General features: G+C 41.5%; 1 protein-coding gene across 1 annotated transcript in view; it reads left to right on the top strand.

The window, feature by feature from the left end:
* Positions 1 to 4484: 4484 nt before the first annotated feature.
* Positions 4485 to 17720, top strand: part of HORMAD2 (HORMA domain containing 2) — a 97346-nt gene continuing 84110 nt past the window's right edge. The window contains exon 1 of the mRNA XM_063087744.1: positions 4485 to 4514. Coding sequence (XP_062943814.1) covers positions 4485 to 4514 — 30 coding nt within the window. The remainder of the gene's footprint in view (positions 4515 to 17720) is intronic.

The raw sequence follows: 17720 nt of genomic DNA on the forward strand, positions 1-17720 counted from the left end.
GACTTCTCCCTGTTCCGTGCGCTCTGGCCCGGGCTGTTGGATCGTGCAGTGGCGACCCCACAGGGTGTGTGGTTTCTGTCGAGTCTCCGCCTCCCTAGCCAGACGTCTCCCCGCTCTGTGCGCACTGGGCTGGGCTGGGACGTGTCTTCTGCAACCCTCGTCTATCAGCTGGGCCTTCAAGACCCTGCTCGGCACCGCCTCACCCAGGAAGTCTACCAGGTTTCTGCTAGGCGCAGACGACCGGTCACTCTGGGTGCCTTTGTAGCACTGTGTAGATCTTTCTCGGGACTTATCACCTTCCTCCTGGTATCGCGTATTTGTGTACTTGTCTTATCTCCCACACCAGAGCGTGAGCTCCTCGGGGGAGGAGCCCACAGCACACGGTCCACCTTTGTATCCCCCCGGCGCGCACCGAGTCCGGTGCCCACCTGCAGTCAGCTCTCCGGCAGGTTCAAGCGGACTTGGGAACTCTCCAGCCACACTATTCCTGCCCCACGCTGGGGCAAGCAAGTGGGAAGGCTCAGTGAGGAGCCGAGCCGGGCGAGGAGGTCAGGGGCTGGAGCTGCCACCACCTGAGAAAATGGAGGCAGCCCCAGGGGCGGTGAGTGGCCCGGTGATGCAGGCGGAAGCCAGGCGGGCGTCAGCCCCCCGAGCAGGGCTGGGTCAGGGGTCACTCACAGGGCTGTGCCAGGTCGGGCGGCTCCCTCTCCGCCTCTGCTTTGTCGCTGTCGCCGTTCTCAGCTCCTGCCGCCTCGGGCTGCTCACTCGGTCCCGCGGCGCAGCTCGGGCGCTCCCAGGAATCTTTTATTTTTATTTTTTATTTTTTTATTTATTTTATTTTTTTTTATTATTATTATTATTTTTTTTCTTTTTCGTGACCGGCACTCAGCCAGTGAGTGTACCGGCCATTCCTAAATAGGATCCGAACCCACGGCCGCTGGGAGCGTCGCCGCGCTCCCAGCGCAGCACCCTCCCGAGTGCGCCACAGGCTCAGCCCCCAGGAATCTTTTATGCCAGCCTGAAACCTCGAATCCTGAATAAGGCAGCTGAAGGCCCCGGCCTCCGGGATCCTGGCTGCATCCACAGCAGCCCTGGCACCGTGTTCCCTGTTTAGAGACTCGCTTTTGCAGCTAAGAAACAGTCTTTTCCTGCTCCATACTTCAAAGCTGTTGCCTGTAAATGAGGCAGCCTCTCCTGCCAAGGGCAAAGTGGCGGTCAGCCCCCATGACCAGCCACGAGCAGCAGTCCTCCCTTAAGAGACGGCAAGAGGAAGGTCCACAAGTTTCCTGGCTGCCTAAGGCCCAGTGGCCGCCTTTTCCACCTCAGCTACTCCGCGCCAACCGCCGCAGCCACTGCCATCTTGAAGCTCTCCATTTTCCCCTTCTCAAACAAATGAGATACTTTGCTTTGATGGGAACAATTACCAATCTCATCACTGAAAGGTACAAAAGAAGCTGGAAAATGGTTTGAATATCACATAGCACTTTTGAGTTCATCAGGCCATTATCCCCAAGGTTGGATTTAATCAAAAGAATACAAGCTCAAAATCTTTTAGTTGACAAGAAGTAAGTCTTTGGCTTGGGATTTCTGTGTTTGAGTTTTGAATGTCAGGTTCACAGAGAAGTAACCAAAAACTAGCTTGCCTGGAGAAAAGAAAGTGTCCTGAAATAAGAGGTGTGAGACTATGGCTTGTATTGTGACTTGGTCTCTTAACAAGCTTAGGGATCTTGAGCACATTACTTCAACTCTCATCTGTAAAGTAAAGAATTAGACTTTGATGATTTCTAAAGCCCTCTCTAGCACTATCAATTCTAAATTATCTAACATTGTTCCTTAAGTCATCAATGAACTACTGAATGAATTATCTATTTATAATAAAAGAAGTAAAAAATAACAGCTCCTGTCCCTGAAGGAGTTGATAAGCCATTGGGAAAGGTGGAGGCTTTATCCACAGTTCCTAGCACAGGGCCAGGCAAAGGTACTCATTCAGGTTCTAAACAAAGGTCACAAGGAGCCCAGCAAGGTATGAGAAGTGAAAGGAGCAGAAGAAACTCCACAGAAGCTCTTAGGAGGAAGAGAGGGTATTTATTGTTTCAGTCCACCAATGTTTATTGAGTGCCAACTGTATGACAGGTATTGTGCTGGGCACTAGGGATCCTGGGGTGATCCAGCCAGACCAGTCCTCTGATGAAGTTTACTTACATCACTTACATGTAGGTGGTGGAGAAAGAAAAACATGTTAACAAAGACATGAAATCCAGACTGAGATAAGTTCTGTGAAGGAAACAGAATAAGTGAGAGAGAATAGCTGTGTTTGTGAGGGTAGTGGACTGCCATTAGGGCAGAGGCGGAAGGTCTTTGGATATGGTGGTGTTTTACAGAGCTCAGACCTGAAGACAGCTAAAAATTAGGACAGCCAGCAGAGGCGATAGTGGTCCAGCCAGGGAAGCAGGTAAATGCTGAGGCTAGAAAGGGCTGGTGCAGAAAGACCATCTGTGTGGTTGGAGTTTCCCTCTGCCTGAGCCCAACTTTGTATTCTTTTTGATATTAATTTGTAATTATGCAAATAAAACATTAATGTGTTACTTCTGGAAAGTATAGGATTAAAGCAGTAGTTCTAAACTGAGGGCAATTTTGCCCCTGCAGGGTACATTTGGTAAAGTCTGGTGACATATTGGGTTGTCACAATTTGATGGGGGGAGGGTACTATTGCTGAGGCTAAGAAAACCTGCACTAAAGGAATATTTCAGTTCAAATTTTGGCAAGCATGTTCTCACCAGCTTGCATCTTGTTTTCCTTTCTTGCAGCAACAAAATAAGAACAGGTTTCAAGGGGCCCACCCTTTCATCCACTCTCTTAGAAAAATCCCATTGCAGAGGTTCTAGGGTTGGAAAGTTCCACATGGTACTAAATACCTGGGTACCTAAACACATGAGGAAGAATCTGAGGAGACACATCCCCAATTGCTCCCAGGGGTTACCTCTGTGGAAGGGACTGAGATTGGGTGCAAGGCAAAGAGGAGAACATATTCATGTTTTATTTGCATAATTACAAATTAATGTCAAAAAGAATACAAAGTCAAGCCCAGGCGTAGGGAAGAGGAAATGCTCTCCAAGATTGGAAAGCTTTGCCCTCCGGATCTCTAACTGGTCCATCCGGTTGTCCCCGGGCCCCTCCAGGCTCTAGCCTCGCCCCGCAACGCCGCCCAGCGCTGGCCTCAGGCCTCTCTGGGACCCCCTAGCCCGGGGCCCTGGCCTGCCTGAGCCCCAAAGTCGGCCCAGCCCGCCACCTCACCTCGGGGGACCGGCTTTCCTCGGGAAGCCCCAGAGCAGGCTGTTCTCGTCGTACAGGTGGCCCAGGCGGGGCGGCCTCCTGCAGAAAGCCATGTCGGGGTCCGTGTGCAGCCCTGCAGCGGCACGAACTAGGCGCGGATCCCTCAGGCCCAGGAGTGCGGCGCGAGCCCTCGGAAGGGCGGGAAACGTGGCGAGAGAGATGCCGGCTGCCGGGCCCTGCGCGTTTGAGATGCGTTGTGTCGAGAGGGCCGGCCCGCCAGGGGCCCAGGCGCCGCCGCTCGCTTCTTTGCATATTCATGAAGCTGAGCGAGGCCGGCCGCCCCGCCAGCCCTGGAGAGGTAATGAATTATTCATGAAGCGTCTGGCCCCGCCCAGGAAGGCCTTGTGGATTATTCATGAGCCTGAGACGCGGGTTGGCGCACAAAAGGCGGTTGAGTCCTGTCAGAGGGAGGCGTCGACGAGCCTTGAGGTGAGGGCTGTCCAGACCCGAGATCTCCGGACACAGAGGACGCTTGGGCGTTGTTAGTTCTGCTGTCTTTATGTTAAAAACATTTTTTTTTCTTTTCTTTTCACTTGAGGCTTTAAGTTTGATTTGAAAGTATTTCGCTGGAGCCAAAAGTACTCTGAGGAGAAGAGGGAGGGCCGGCGCTGAGGAGGAACACAAAGGGGAGACCGTAGGGAACATTTCCCCCTAACTCTTTATGATGAAAAATCTCACACGTACCGAAAAAGGGGGGAGGAGGGAGAGGAAATGATTGGACTGGGAACATCCGCAGTCCCACCATCTAGGCAGCTTTAAAATTCACTTTTGTGGAAATGAATCCATCTTGGTGAGGAAAGAGCAGCCATAATTAGCCGCCAGGCAGTTGGTCAGGCAGACACGTCTGGGTATTGGAAGGAGCTGTGTGTGGAGCTTTTGGGATTTATCTTACCTGGGTCAGGTTTTCTCCAGCCATAGAGGTGTCCTGCCATAATCAACGCCTGGCAAAGACCCAGAGGTGAGAAGGGTGGGGATGAGTCCCCGGAGTGACCTCAGCGCCTCTTTCACCTTACCGAGGGTTTGCCACTTAATTTCTGCGGACTTTAGTTCCCCAAACGGTGAAGGGAAGAGGGTGTCTTGAAACTCAAGATTAGCCAATCACCAAAGTGTGGTCAAGGGTGCAGAGCATTGGGTGGGCTGTGTAGTACGTCATGCACTCGGTTGGTGAGAACGCAGTGAAGGTATAGATCTTGCACCTAAGGGGGTTTTAGTCTCATTAGGATGATAATCTAATGAGAGTCTTTTCAACAAATGGTGCTGGAACAAGAGGATATCCAAAGAAAGGAAGGAAGGGAGGGGAGGGAGAGAGAGAGAGAGAGGGAGGGAAGAAAGAAAGGAGAGAGAGAGAAAGACAGGGAGGGAAGGAACGAAGCAAGAGAGAGAGAAAGACAGGGAGGGAAGGAACGAAGCAAGAGAGAGAGAAAGAGGAAAGGAGGGAGAGAGGGAGGAAAGGGAGAAAGAGGGAGAAAGACCATAGATCGCTTGAGATGGGAACAGTATTTTATATTTTGTAATTCTGCACGATGCCTGGCACATTGTAGTTGCCTAGTAAAAGTTAAACGAATGAATAATTGAAGTAGCATGAAAAAGATATTAAAAAATCAAAAGCGCATGAACAAATACCCAATTAATATAGTGGAAACCATTTAACTCTGAGTGAGCATGGAGTAGGGGAATTATCAGAGCCAGATGGAAATTGTTCAAATGGTGAATAATAATTTATTGAAGCAATCTCTGTGAAAGTTCTAAGTAACTGGGTGAGCTTTGACAGACCAAATCCTTTGCTGAGCTTCACTTTTCTTTATAGTTTTATGTTTCACATTTAAATCTGCGATCCATTTTGAATTAATATTTGTGTATGGTATGAGATTTAGGTTGAAGTTCTCTTCTTTCTTTCTTCCCCCCTCCTTCCCTTTCGCCTCTCTTTCTTTCTTTTGTCCTTCTTTCTTTCTTCCTTTCCTCCCTCTCTCCCTCCTTTCCTCTCTTTCTCTCTCTCTTGCTTCATTCCTTCCCTCCCTGTCTTTCTCTCTCTCTCTTTCCTTTCTTTCTTCTCTTCTTTCCCCCCTCTTGCTCTCTCTGTCCCTCCCCTTCCTTCCTTTCTTTGGATATCCTCTTGTTCCAGCACTGTTTGTTGAAAAGACCATCCTTCCTCCACTTTATTGGCTTTCCTTTTCTTAAAATTAAAGGGGTTGAATCAGTAATAGGGAATGTCTCTGCTCCTTTTCAGCTTTACGAATCTATTGAACTCATTTATGTTGACATGCACTCCGCTTGAGTAAAACCATCCTTCATGTCATGCATGCATGTATAAGGAAGGTTACCTGGTTACATTTCAGAATCCAGTGTTCAATTGATAGGGGATTTTCTTGAAAAAAAAAAAGTTTATAAGATTGGGAAAGATGGGTAGAGAGCCTTAATAAATCAACTTTGATTATCTTTGGGCAAATGTAATAAAATTTTGGTTTTTGCTTCACTTGGAATGGCAAAAAAAGGAGGGGGGGGAGCGGTTTAGGCCTTAATAAAATAAATGACAACTGGTTAATCTTTATCTGAATCTTGTTTCACACACAGAAGGGGTAAAATAGTTAGCAGTTGTGCCACCATTTACAAGAGGGCAATTGAGATGTAGGTCAAGAGGTAAGCCTGGAATGAATCTTTATCAGAAAGAACACAGAAAGCTTTCCTCCTTCTTAAGATCATAATCCTTGTCACAAAGTGGACATATCAAACATAAGAGTGAATGGTATTGATTCCTTGTGAAGTTTCATGTTTGTGGATACAAAATGCAAGCAAATATTAAAGCAAAAGACAGTACATTTGAAAGTTAGAATTGTGTTCTTGAAATCCATAGTTATGAAATCTCATTTAGGTTTTTAGATAATGAGTCAGAACAAGGTGTTAGAAAAAATCAGAGCTATTCTCTGACAGTGCATGATCACTAGAGTCATACCTCCTGGGGCTGTCAGCTTGTGAGCTTTCAAAATTAAGCAGTGTATGTACTTGAATAGCAGACTGCCACAAAACACCTGCTCAAAGGGAAAAAACAGTAGCGGCAGAATAGTTAGAGGTTTAAAGGAGCCTGACTATTCTGGAAAATAATTGAAGTATCTTTGTCTTCCTGAAGCAAACTCATTCCAGAACACTGGAAAAAGACCTTACTATGTTTAGAAATGGCAAGCAAGCCCCCAAACTAGGGAGGTACTGGTAGAGCATCACATTACATGGAATGAAAGCAAAGGGGGATTTCATTTTGGGGAATCAGTCTAGAAAACCACCAAATTGTGAGTCAAACTTCTTGAGTTTTAGTCTCAATTCTGCCACTACGTGGTTGACTAATGCTGAGTAAATCCATGATTTCTCCAGATCTTGATTTCCTCATCTAGAAAATTAGATATTTGAAGTAGATGACTGTCTTAGTTCATTTTGTGCTGCTGTAACAGAATACCTGAGTCTGGGTATTTATAAAGAACAGAAATTTATTAACTTAAAGTTCTGGAGGCTGGAAAGTCCCAGACTGAGGGGCCACATCTTGTGAGGACCTTCTTGTTGCATCATAACATGATAGAATGTATCACATAGTGAGAAAGAGAGATAGAGAGAGCATGAGAGAGGGCAAGAGAGGGCCAAATTCACTTTTATAACAAACCCACTCTCTTGATAATGAACTCACTCCCACAATAATGACATTAATCCATTCATCTCTTAAAGATCCCACCTCTCAACACTTGGATTAGAGATTAAGTTCCCAACACATGAACTTTGGGGGACACATTCAAACCATAGCAATGACATTTAAAATCTCTCCTGCCTCTAAAGTTTTGAATTCTTTTCTAGACCCTTCATTCTTCATTTTTTCTATAGTGCTTCTCCATTGACTCAGCAAATATTTATTAAGCACTTACTTTGTTCCAATACTGTGATAATGCTGAAGATTAAGAATGAGCTGAACAAGACACAAAAGGTTACATATTGTATGATTCTGTTTATATTAAAGGTCTGGAATAGGCAAATGCATAGAGACAAAGGTAGACCAGTGGTTGCCAGGGGCTGAGGGAAAGAGAGAATAGGAGTGACTGCTAATGGGTGTGGGGTATCTTTTAGAGGTGATGAAAATGTTCTGGAATTAGTGGTGATGATTGTAAGACTTTGTGAATACACTAAAATCTAGTGAATTGTACCTTTTTAAAAAACTTCAGAAAATAAAGAATGAGCTACACAGACACAACTTTGCCCTCATGTTAGCTCACAGTATGTAGGGGGTACATAAAGGCAACTATGATACAGTATATTTTGCGATGGGCATGTGACCTGGACTTGGTAGTGGTGGTAGTGAGAATCAGGAAATTATTCCTTGAGAAAATTATATTAAGCCATGTCTAGGAGACATATAGGAGTAGGAATTGGGAACGGAGGAAGATGTTTCAGGCAGAGGGAATATTGCAAAAGTCTGAAAGCTAGAGAGGATATAGTCCTTCAGGGTAAAGAAGATAAAAATGTCTAGTGCATAAAAGCGTAAGAGAAATGGTTAGGGAAGAGGCAATGGGAGGCATGAGCCAAATCTTGAAGCCATGATAAGGAGTTCGGATTTTATTCTGAAGGCAGTGAGCAGCCATTGAAGTATTTCAGTCTGAGAAATTATATAATCATGTTTATAATTTAAAAAGAAAACTCTGGCTGCAATAAAAAGAAGACTGGAAAAGGATAAGACCAGTGGCAGCAGATAGTTGGTTGCAGCAGTCCAGGCAAAAGATGAGGCTGGTCTGATCTAAAGTAGAGATGACAACAACATGGATAAAGTGAGAAGTGAACACATTTGAGAAATATTAAGATGACTAGACATGGGAATGAAGAAAGATCAGGGTGAGTCACAGGTTTTAGGCTTGAGCAAATACCTATTTTATGATGTCATTCACTGGCTAGGGAACAGAGAAGTAGGTTTTAGTGGAGAAGAATTCACACTGGTTGTGTTGAAAACATCAAAGTGGAACTATCTCATGGATAGTTAGAGGAGGAGGTCAACAACTTGCAAGAGAGACCTGGCCTGGGAATATACATATAAGAATCATTAAAATAGAAATGGTGATTAAGACATGGGAGTGTATTTGTTCATCCACGGAGTGTTTATAAGTAAAAAAAGAAGAGCTCCTAGGACAGAACTCTGAAGAACACCAAAATGGCAGGGGAAAAAGTCTGAAGAGAACAGAGAAGGAACAACTGGGAAGCTGGAGGATAATCAGGAGATTGAACTCTAATATGATTTTTTAAAGTAAACATTCTTTGTTACATATAATGTGTCAGAAAGTGTTCAGTGCTTTACAAATAATTACTAACTTAATCCTCAAAACAACCCTATGAAGTAGATACTATTATTTTCTCTATTTTACTGATGGGAAAACTGAGGTGCATACAACTTGCCCAAGGTCATATGGCAAGTGAATTGTACGTAGACTGAGATTTGGTCCGAGGCAGTTTGGCTCCTGAAGAGTCCATGTGAGTAACCATTGTGCTATGCTACCTCTCCAGATGAACACGTTTAGATAAACACTGAAAGAGCCCTGAAGAATTTCATTTACTATCTCCGTTTTACAAAAAGGAAACTAAAGCCCAGAGAGATTAAGTAACTTGGCCAGGGTCACATGGCTGCTAGGTAGAGTCAGAACTTGAACCCAGGTACCTTAACTCCAAGGCCTCTTTCTACTACATTATACTGCCAATTATATTTCTCGATTTATATACGTATGTGAATATAAAATTTTATTTTACTTATTTTATAAATTTAATTCCCAAGGAATTAACCAAATGCTAATAGTGACTAGCTTGAATCCTTTCTCAAAAGCAAGTGCCTTTGATATCTCAGAGTTTTCAGTGATAATACTAGTTTAATCCAGGCCATCTATGCATTTCAAAATATGGATGTAGTAATGCATTGTGTTCTAATTGTGTGATGCTCTTTTCGGGGTTTGATTGTCTAGAATTGCCATCAGAATGTCTTATGATCATAGAGAAATTAAAAAACCCAGCAATATGGGAAGCTATTTAAAAATCATTATTCCTCTTAAACTAAATAACTATCTAACTAATAAAACTAATAACTATCTAAAACTAATAACTATCCAGTAGGGGGTAGTTTACTATGATTTAATGGGCAAGGACTAGAGCTTAAATTCTTGTAGCTACTTCTCTCCCCCCATTTTATTGAAATTTAAGGGAGGCAAATGATGTGATGAATCAAACTTAAAGGTTCTACTCTGAAGTCAACAAAAGATACCATGGAATCTTTAAGGACCAAAGGACTATTAGGTGGTTTTCAGTCTCATATAAAATATTAAAAAAGAGTGTCCCCTAGTGCTTCTCTGAAGAAATAATTTGAGAGAAATTAAATATTACCTGTTTATAATCTCTATCACCACCTTGTGGCAGTGTATTTAAATAATTTTATCTTTCATTGGCAAAATCTTCTACAATCTTGCATTAATCAATACACAAAAACAGGATAGCCTTATTCTGGGTAGTCCAGAATGGCATTTCCTTAGATGAGCTATTTTGTAAGTATTTTGGTCAGAACTCCCTAAAACTTTGAAAAGAAGCCCCAAGTAAAATTAAATTAAGGACTTTGAAAGGGGAAGATTTGCTTCTTTTTTATGTTAATGAAGCAATACAGGTGAAAACAAGATGTATTTTAAAAATTACTTTTTTTTTTTTTGTAAACTACACATAATATAAAACTCACAACCTCAGCCATTCTCAAGTGTACAATTCAGTGACACTTAGCACATCCACAGTGTTGTGCAACCATCACCATTATCCATTTTTAAAACTTTTTCATAATCCCAAATGGAAACTCTGCACACATTAAACACTCCATTCCTTCCACCCCCTAGCCCACGGTAACCTCTATTCTATTTTCTGTCTCTATGAATTTGTCTACTGTAGGTACCTCATATAAGTGAAATCAAAATATTTGTTCTTTTGTGTCTGGCTTTTTTCTCTTAGCGTACTGTTTCAAGGTTCGTTCACATTGTAGCCTGTATCAGAATTTCATTCCTTTTTCAGATTGAATATATTGTATAGACTACATTTTGTTTATCCATTCATCTGTTTATAGACATTTGGGTTGTGAATAATGCTGTGATGAATATTAGTGTACAAGTATCTGTTTGAGTTCCTGCTTTCAATTCTTCTGGATTTGTGCCTAGAGGTGGAATTTCTGGATAATATAGTAATTCTGTTCAACTTTTTGAGGAACTGCCATACTGTTTTCCACAATGGCTACACCATTTAATAGTTTCACCAGCAGCGCACGTGTTTTAATTTCTCCATATCCACAGCAGTACTCGTCATATGCCATTTTTTTCAATCGCAATCCTAATGGGTATAAAGTGAAAACATTAACTTTTGAGTTGAATTTGCAAATAAATTACACATGAGGTTAATTCAAGAAATGTTTTTGAGCCCCTGCTATATACAGAGTTAAGTCAGTATACAAAGCAGTATATGATTTACATATATGTGAAAAAGAATAAGGCAACACAAATTATAGGAATTTAGAGATTTAGTGTGGAGTGCAATGGTTTGTATATTCCTCATGAAAGAACTGTTTCACTCTGAGGGAATAACAAGGATGAGTAAGATATATTGTTGAGTCTTTAGGTGAATTACAATTTATTTTTCTTCTCCAAATGAATTTGTGAACACGTAAATCATCTTGGGCCCAATAGAACTATTTTAGTATTCATTCTTCCTTTGCTTCTTCAGAATTGAGCTTGGTAAATTTCTCTCTAAACAATCTGGGAAAGAGTTTATACTTAACTGTCCTTGATTTTAGTTTGTTTTTAGAATTTTTCAGTTCCATCTTTGGGCAGAGTAAGATAGGAAGTATTATGTTAGGCAAGGTCTCTGATTAATTTTTTTTTTACAGGTTAGAATTAAAAGAATCCTGACACTTTACTACAATGGCCACTGCTCAGCTCTCTCACTCCGTCAGAATACAAAAGGCATCTAAGGTATTTGTTAAGAATTGAAAGAAAATCAATAACCATTTAGTGAGTTAGTTCAGAATCATGACTTTAATCTTTGGTGTTTTTTTAAAGCAGAACTTGTATCGCTTAATTGACACATAATAGTCTGGAAGAGTATGTCTGCGTTTTAACTGCCTGATACACTGAGGATATTCAGAAATTTAGAATAGATTCCTACAAAGTAACTTACTGGGTATTTGTTTCATGCCTATTTATTTAAATCTTCTAGAGTAAAAGAAATCAGAAACAAAAAGATGTTTTCAGAGAATTGTTCTTTGTTAGACACTCACTTCCTGCAGCAATTAGGAAACGGGTTGCATACCATCATGTAATTACAGGAACCAAAGGGGAGAACACTGAGAGAAACTTGGATACTCGGAGCCTAGGGGAGCATGCCCTGGCCAGGCAACCTTGCTAGACTCACCTGGGCAAGTTTAGCCTGTCCCATGACATTCCTTAAAGCATGATTTGTTTATTCACTGGGACTCAATATTTTATAATATATATGTAACACTGTATTTTTTGAGAGAATACCCCGAAAAACAAAAATGATTTTCATCATCCAGAAGTTTATAATCAGGTTAGGGAAATAAGATTTATAGGAGTTAAGTCAATATACAAAGCAGTATATGATTTACATATATGTGAAAAAGAATAAGGCAATACAAATTATAGGAACTTAGAGATTTAGTGTGGACTCAAATGCTTTGTATATTCCTCATGAAAGGACTTAAAGTGGTCCTTGAATGATGACAGGATTTGGTTAGAGGAGAGAGAATTCCATGGGGAAAACCTAGCATATGCCTTAGTTCAGAATAAGAAATAAATGTGGCATATTTCAGAGAATAAGAAAGAACTCATCTTTACTGGAATGGAGGGCTCATCATGTAGGGAATAAAATTGGATAGGAACTTTGGGGACACATTAATATGGATCTTAAAAGCCAGACTGAGGAATTTATGCTTCATTCTGTAGTCAATGTGAAGTCAGAGAGTTTGATCAATTATTCCTAAAATAATTGCTTTAGGAATATTAAGCTGTAGCAGAGATAGAAAAGATTGAGGTTGAAGGAGAATTAAAGCAGAGAGAAAGCATCATCTTTCTGGCTTGCATTCAATATACTCACCAAGCAGACTCCTGATCTCATTTGCTTTCCTAAGTATGTTTCCTTCCTGGGGGAAATACTGAGCTGGGTATATGAATTGCAATCAGCTTGGCAGTTATTTTTCTCACTGTAAATTAACAAATTGACCTTTCGATAGAAACAAATCTTTGTAGTTTGGACTGCATGAGCTACTTCTCCCAGTAAATTTTAAGTGACAGAATGGTTTTGTTATTTAATACAATAGTAATAATTATAGAAGGTAACATTTTTTAGCACTTACCATGTATCAGGCACTGTGCCAAGGGCTTTATGTTATTCTTTCTTTCTTTTTTTTTCAATTAACTAGACTTTATTAAAATTAATAACTTAAATTAGGATAAAACATTTGCAAATCATGTATCCAACAAAGGAGTTGAATAATGAAAAAAAGCTCGTAATAATCAACAATGAGAAAATAAACAACCCAATTTAAAAATGAGTAAAAATTACGGCACGCTCCCACCGTGGGTTCGGATCCTGTATAAGAATGACTGGTGCACTCACTGGCTGAGTGCCGGTCACAAAAAAAAAAAAAAAAAAAAAAAAAATGAGTAAAAATTAGAATGAATGCTTTATTTAAGAACACATACAGATGGCAAATAAACACATGAAAATGTGGTTAACATCACTAGCCTTTAGGAAAATACAAATTAAAACCACAATGTGATACCACTACATATTTATTAGAATGGTTAAATTTTTTAAAAAAAAACTGGTGGTATCAAGTGCTGGCAAGACTGCAGAACAATGGGAACTCATGCATTGCTGGTGCAAAAGGTAAAGCTGCTTTGGTAAATAGTTTGGTAATTTCTTATAAATTTAAATTCACACTTACCAAATGACCCAATAAGCCTATTCCTAGGTATTTACACTGGAGAAATGCAGACTTATGTTCACATAAAAATTTGTACATGGGTGTTTATAGCAACTCTATTCATAAGTGCCAAAAACTGAAATGGTAATTTCAATGTTCATCAGTGAGTGGCTAAACAAACTGGTGTGTGCTTATAATGCACTACTACTCAGCATCAATATAAAGCGATGAATGATTTATACACGCAACATGAATCAATTGCAAAGGCATGATGCAAGTGAAAGAAGCTGACTTCAAAAGGTTACATTTTGCATGACTGTGTTTACATGAAATTCTGGAAAAGACAAAACTATAGGAAAGGATAACAGATCAGTGATTACCAGGATTTAGGTGTGGGAGTAGGGTTTGACTGTAAGGAAGAAGTGTGAGGGAGTTTTTTGTGGTCATGGAACTGTTTAGTATCCTGCGTATTGTGATGGTTACATGTCTCTACATGTATGCTAAAACAGCAAAAAAAAAAAAGAGTCAATATTACTGTAGGTAAATTTCTTAAATTTTCTCTCAAATGGTTCAGAACAATATGTAGAAAATGTTTGTGGAAAAATTTGTATTATCTTTTAATTCTATTTTTCCGTGAACTTTTTGAAGTACCCTTGTATGTATGTAGGTGGGTAGAAAGACAGACGGATATAACGGATAGATATAATAAATAACAAATGGAGCAAAATATATACTATTGGTGAATCTGAGTAAAGGGTGTGTATTAGTCTGTTTTGTGTTGCTTATAACAAAATACATGGAACTGGGTAATTATAAAGAAAAACGACATTTATTGCTTACAGTTTCTGAGGCTGAGAAGTCCAAAGTCCATCTGGTGGTGGTGACAGTGACCCAGGGGTCTCACACTGCAAGACGGTGGAAACAGAGAGAAAGACACAGAGACAGAGACAGAGACAGAGAAAGACTCTCCTCTTCTTTTAAAGCCCTCAGAACCACAACTCTGACCACCATTTTAATCCATTCACTACCGCATGGTCCTACAATCCAATCACCTCTTCAAGGCTCCACCTTTCAATTACCATAATAGGATTTCCCACCCTTTTAACAGTCACAGTGGGGGCTAAGTTTCTAATACATAAAATGAGGGGGATACAATTCAAGCTTCAGTGAGTTTCGGGGGGACATAATTCAATCCACTACAGGGTGTAAAGGAATTTTTTTTTTTATTGAATCATAACTGATTATACATATTTGGGGGATTCTGCATTGACATATGTTGATCAAATCAATATTATTAACATACATATTATTGCAAATTGTACTTATTCTTTATGTCCCTTATCCAGTCTCTCCCCATCCCCCCTCCCACCTCTGATAACCCTATATTACTTCTCTCCTTCTGAAAGAGTAACGGTTACTCTGTTGATTTGTTGCCTAGGTGAATTGTCCAATGCTGAGAGAGGTGTGTTCAGGTCCTCCACTATTATCATAGAGCAGATGCTTATTCTATCACTTTGGAATGGACTTTGTGGAGAGAGACGTCTTCTTTCTTTGATCTCCACTGATTACTCTTGTTAAGTCACTGCACTCAAGTCACTGGCGGGCTACCTGCATGGTGGTTGTGGCGTCTAGCTGCTTTTGCAGCAGCCATGGCTATTGTGGTGGCTGTGTTGGGCCACCCAAATGGAAGTGATGTTTTTGGCATCCTCCTTGCCTGGTTGAGGGAGGAGGGGTTGGTCCCCGGCTCCATGCTTAGGACCCCAGGCAGGCCCTGTAGCAGTGATGGCGTGCCTTGTTGCGGGAGGAGACGTCGGTCCCTGGCTCCATCTGTTTTTACATCCTAAGATGTTGTTGCAGAGCAGTTGGGTGGGAGGGGTAGAGGAGAAGGGGCAAGCATATAAAGTGGGAGAAGGAAGGAGGGGGGGGCATGGTTGAGGCCCATGGCAACCCCCTCATTCTTGCAAGCGGCTTCCAGTGGTGGCTTGGTTGTTGCTGGGCTGAGTGCAGATGTTGGGGGAGTGTGGCTGAAGCCCTCAGCCCCCCACTGCCCTGGCTTAGGAGAACAGGGGACTTCTAGTGGTGGTTCAGTTGTCATCACTGGGCTGGTTGCAGATGTCGGGTGGGTGTGGCTGAGGCCCTTGACCTCCCACTGCCCAGCTCAGGAGCTCAGGTACTTCCTATGGCAGCTTGGTGGTCCTCACTGGGCTGGGTGTGGGTGCTGGGGGGCATGGCTGAGGACCCCAGCCCTCCCCCTTCCCCAGCTTGGGGGCCCAGGGAGCTTCCAGTCCCTCTAGGTTTTATAGGTGTTCTTTGGTGAAGCGAGACCTTTACTAGTTAATATCAAATTTTGTCTCTGGTCTGTGGATATTCTGTTTTTTCTTTCAATTCTGTGTTGGATTATTTGCTGTTCCCACTATTTAAACTCTGCACTGGAACTAATTTGTTGTCCTTTGCTTACTTCTAAAATGGGGGAACTTCCAATGGGGACCAGCATTTGAGCCTTGTGGTTGAGTTAAATTGGTGCTTTGTTGCTGATTCCCCGGGGAAGGCTTTTTGGGCAGCTCAGGTTTTAATGGCTGACTTTGTAGGTACTTCTGGGTCTCCGGTACACCTGGGTTGTGTAGAAACTCTGGTCTGGGGCTGAGTCTTTACAGCAAACTGCTCCCCCTGCAGTTCTATATTCCTGACAAGTCTACACAGAGTGGGCCTGTGCTGATTGGGGGGCAGATCAGCTGTCCTTGCTGTGCCCCAGTGTTCCCCTAGTGGCCCATCTCTCCCACCGCCTGCACTCCAGACACTTCCCATGGATTGGGCCATGTGCTAGTCCCTTGAGATGACTCACAGACCTCTTAGTGGCTCCTTTTTTCAGTTGTTGTGGCTCGTCACTCCTATGTGAGTCCACAGGAACCCTGTTAGTGGTCTTGCTGGCCTGAGGGCCACCAAGGCCCTCTTCTCCCCTGCCGCCTCCAAGCAACTTCATATGAAGGGCACAGCAGCGGCTTTTGCCAGTTCTTTCTCTGTGCGCTCACCAGTTCCAGTCTTGAAGTGGCTGCAATTTGAAATGGTAGGAGTGGTCCTTTCTTTCTCTCATTGTGGCTTCTCCTCCATGAACTCTGTAGGTCTCTCCTCCTCTTCCCCTGAGTTCTAGCGGCCCCAGCTTGGCTGCCTTTGGTTTTTAAAAGTTGTAAATTGGTTGATTTGTAGGAAAGAGTGATGCTAGAAACCATCTATTCTGCCTTCTTGACCAGAAGCCCCGTTTATGTTATTATTTCAATTAAACCTTGCAATAAGGAGGAAAGCTCAGAGAAGTAAAGTAACTTTTCTAAAGTCACATAACTTGATAGCTAAGGTGTCAAACATGACTTCTGGCATTAACACACTATCTTATTAAAATAATTTGTAGTAGTGTTTCTGTTATCAAGCCGTAGTATTTTCATGTATTAGACGTTTATAAAAACATAAATAATGGCTCTTAAACTATTTGAGCAGCTGAGCTGAGAAAAAAATACCTAGAGTATAGAATAGTAACAGAACTCTAGAGGCCTTTTCCCGCTATGATCTTCATTACTACAAATGGCCTTTTAGATTGTATATTTAAAGTAAATGTCTTTATGTTTTCAAGTTATTTAGTTTTACATATGGGTTATTTAAGTATTGCCTCTAAGTTTTGGAATATTTTCAATAAGTTACTGTATTCATGCCATGCCAACTATTACTCAGTCACAGAAAAGAACCTTAATTTCTCAGGATTTATGGGTACAAAAAGCAATTTTCCGAAAGATTTTATACACACACACACCCCCCGTACATGCAAGAGTAATAATGTTATTATATATCTTTTAAACAACTGAATATAATATGGTTTGACAAAAAGGATGAAGTTTTAATACATTACCTCTATATAGTGTACCAAAGAAGAGGCATTCTTATATAGTAAAATCATATCTATCTAGAATGTCTGAAAGACATTCTAGAATCAGATCTATAGTATAGAAAAGCTTTTTTGGAAATTTTTTTTTTTCATCTAAAGTCATATTTGTGGGTGGTACCTGCCTCTAAATCACAGAATTATTTAAACTTCAGCAGTTGAAACTGTGTAGTATAGTAAAAAGACTCCTGAATTTGAATAAGTAAGTAAGGCAATCAAAGACTTAAAGTTCTGTCACTTGCTAGTTCTGTTACCCGGCACAGTAACAGAACTACGAGGCACTTTTCTAGGTTTCTTTTTGGCTCCTGTGAAATGAGTGCATTTTATTATGTTATTTCTAAAGTCCTTCCAACTTTAAAAATATTGTGCATGGCCTACAAAAAGAATTTAAATTTGATCTACCCAGGCAATTATTTCAACCTTAACCTGATGAACAAAGAAACACTTCTGCCATTTATTCTTAAAGTCCTGACTGTTAACATT

The sequence above is a fragment of the Cynocephalus volans genome, chromosome 2, assembly GCF_027409185.1.
Source record: "Cynocephalus volans isolate mCynVol1 chromosome 2, mCynVol1.pri, whole genome shotgun sequence".
Classification (NCBI taxonomy): Eukaryota; Metazoa; Chordata; class Mammalia; order Dermoptera; family Cynocephalidae; genus Cynocephalus; species Cynocephalus volans.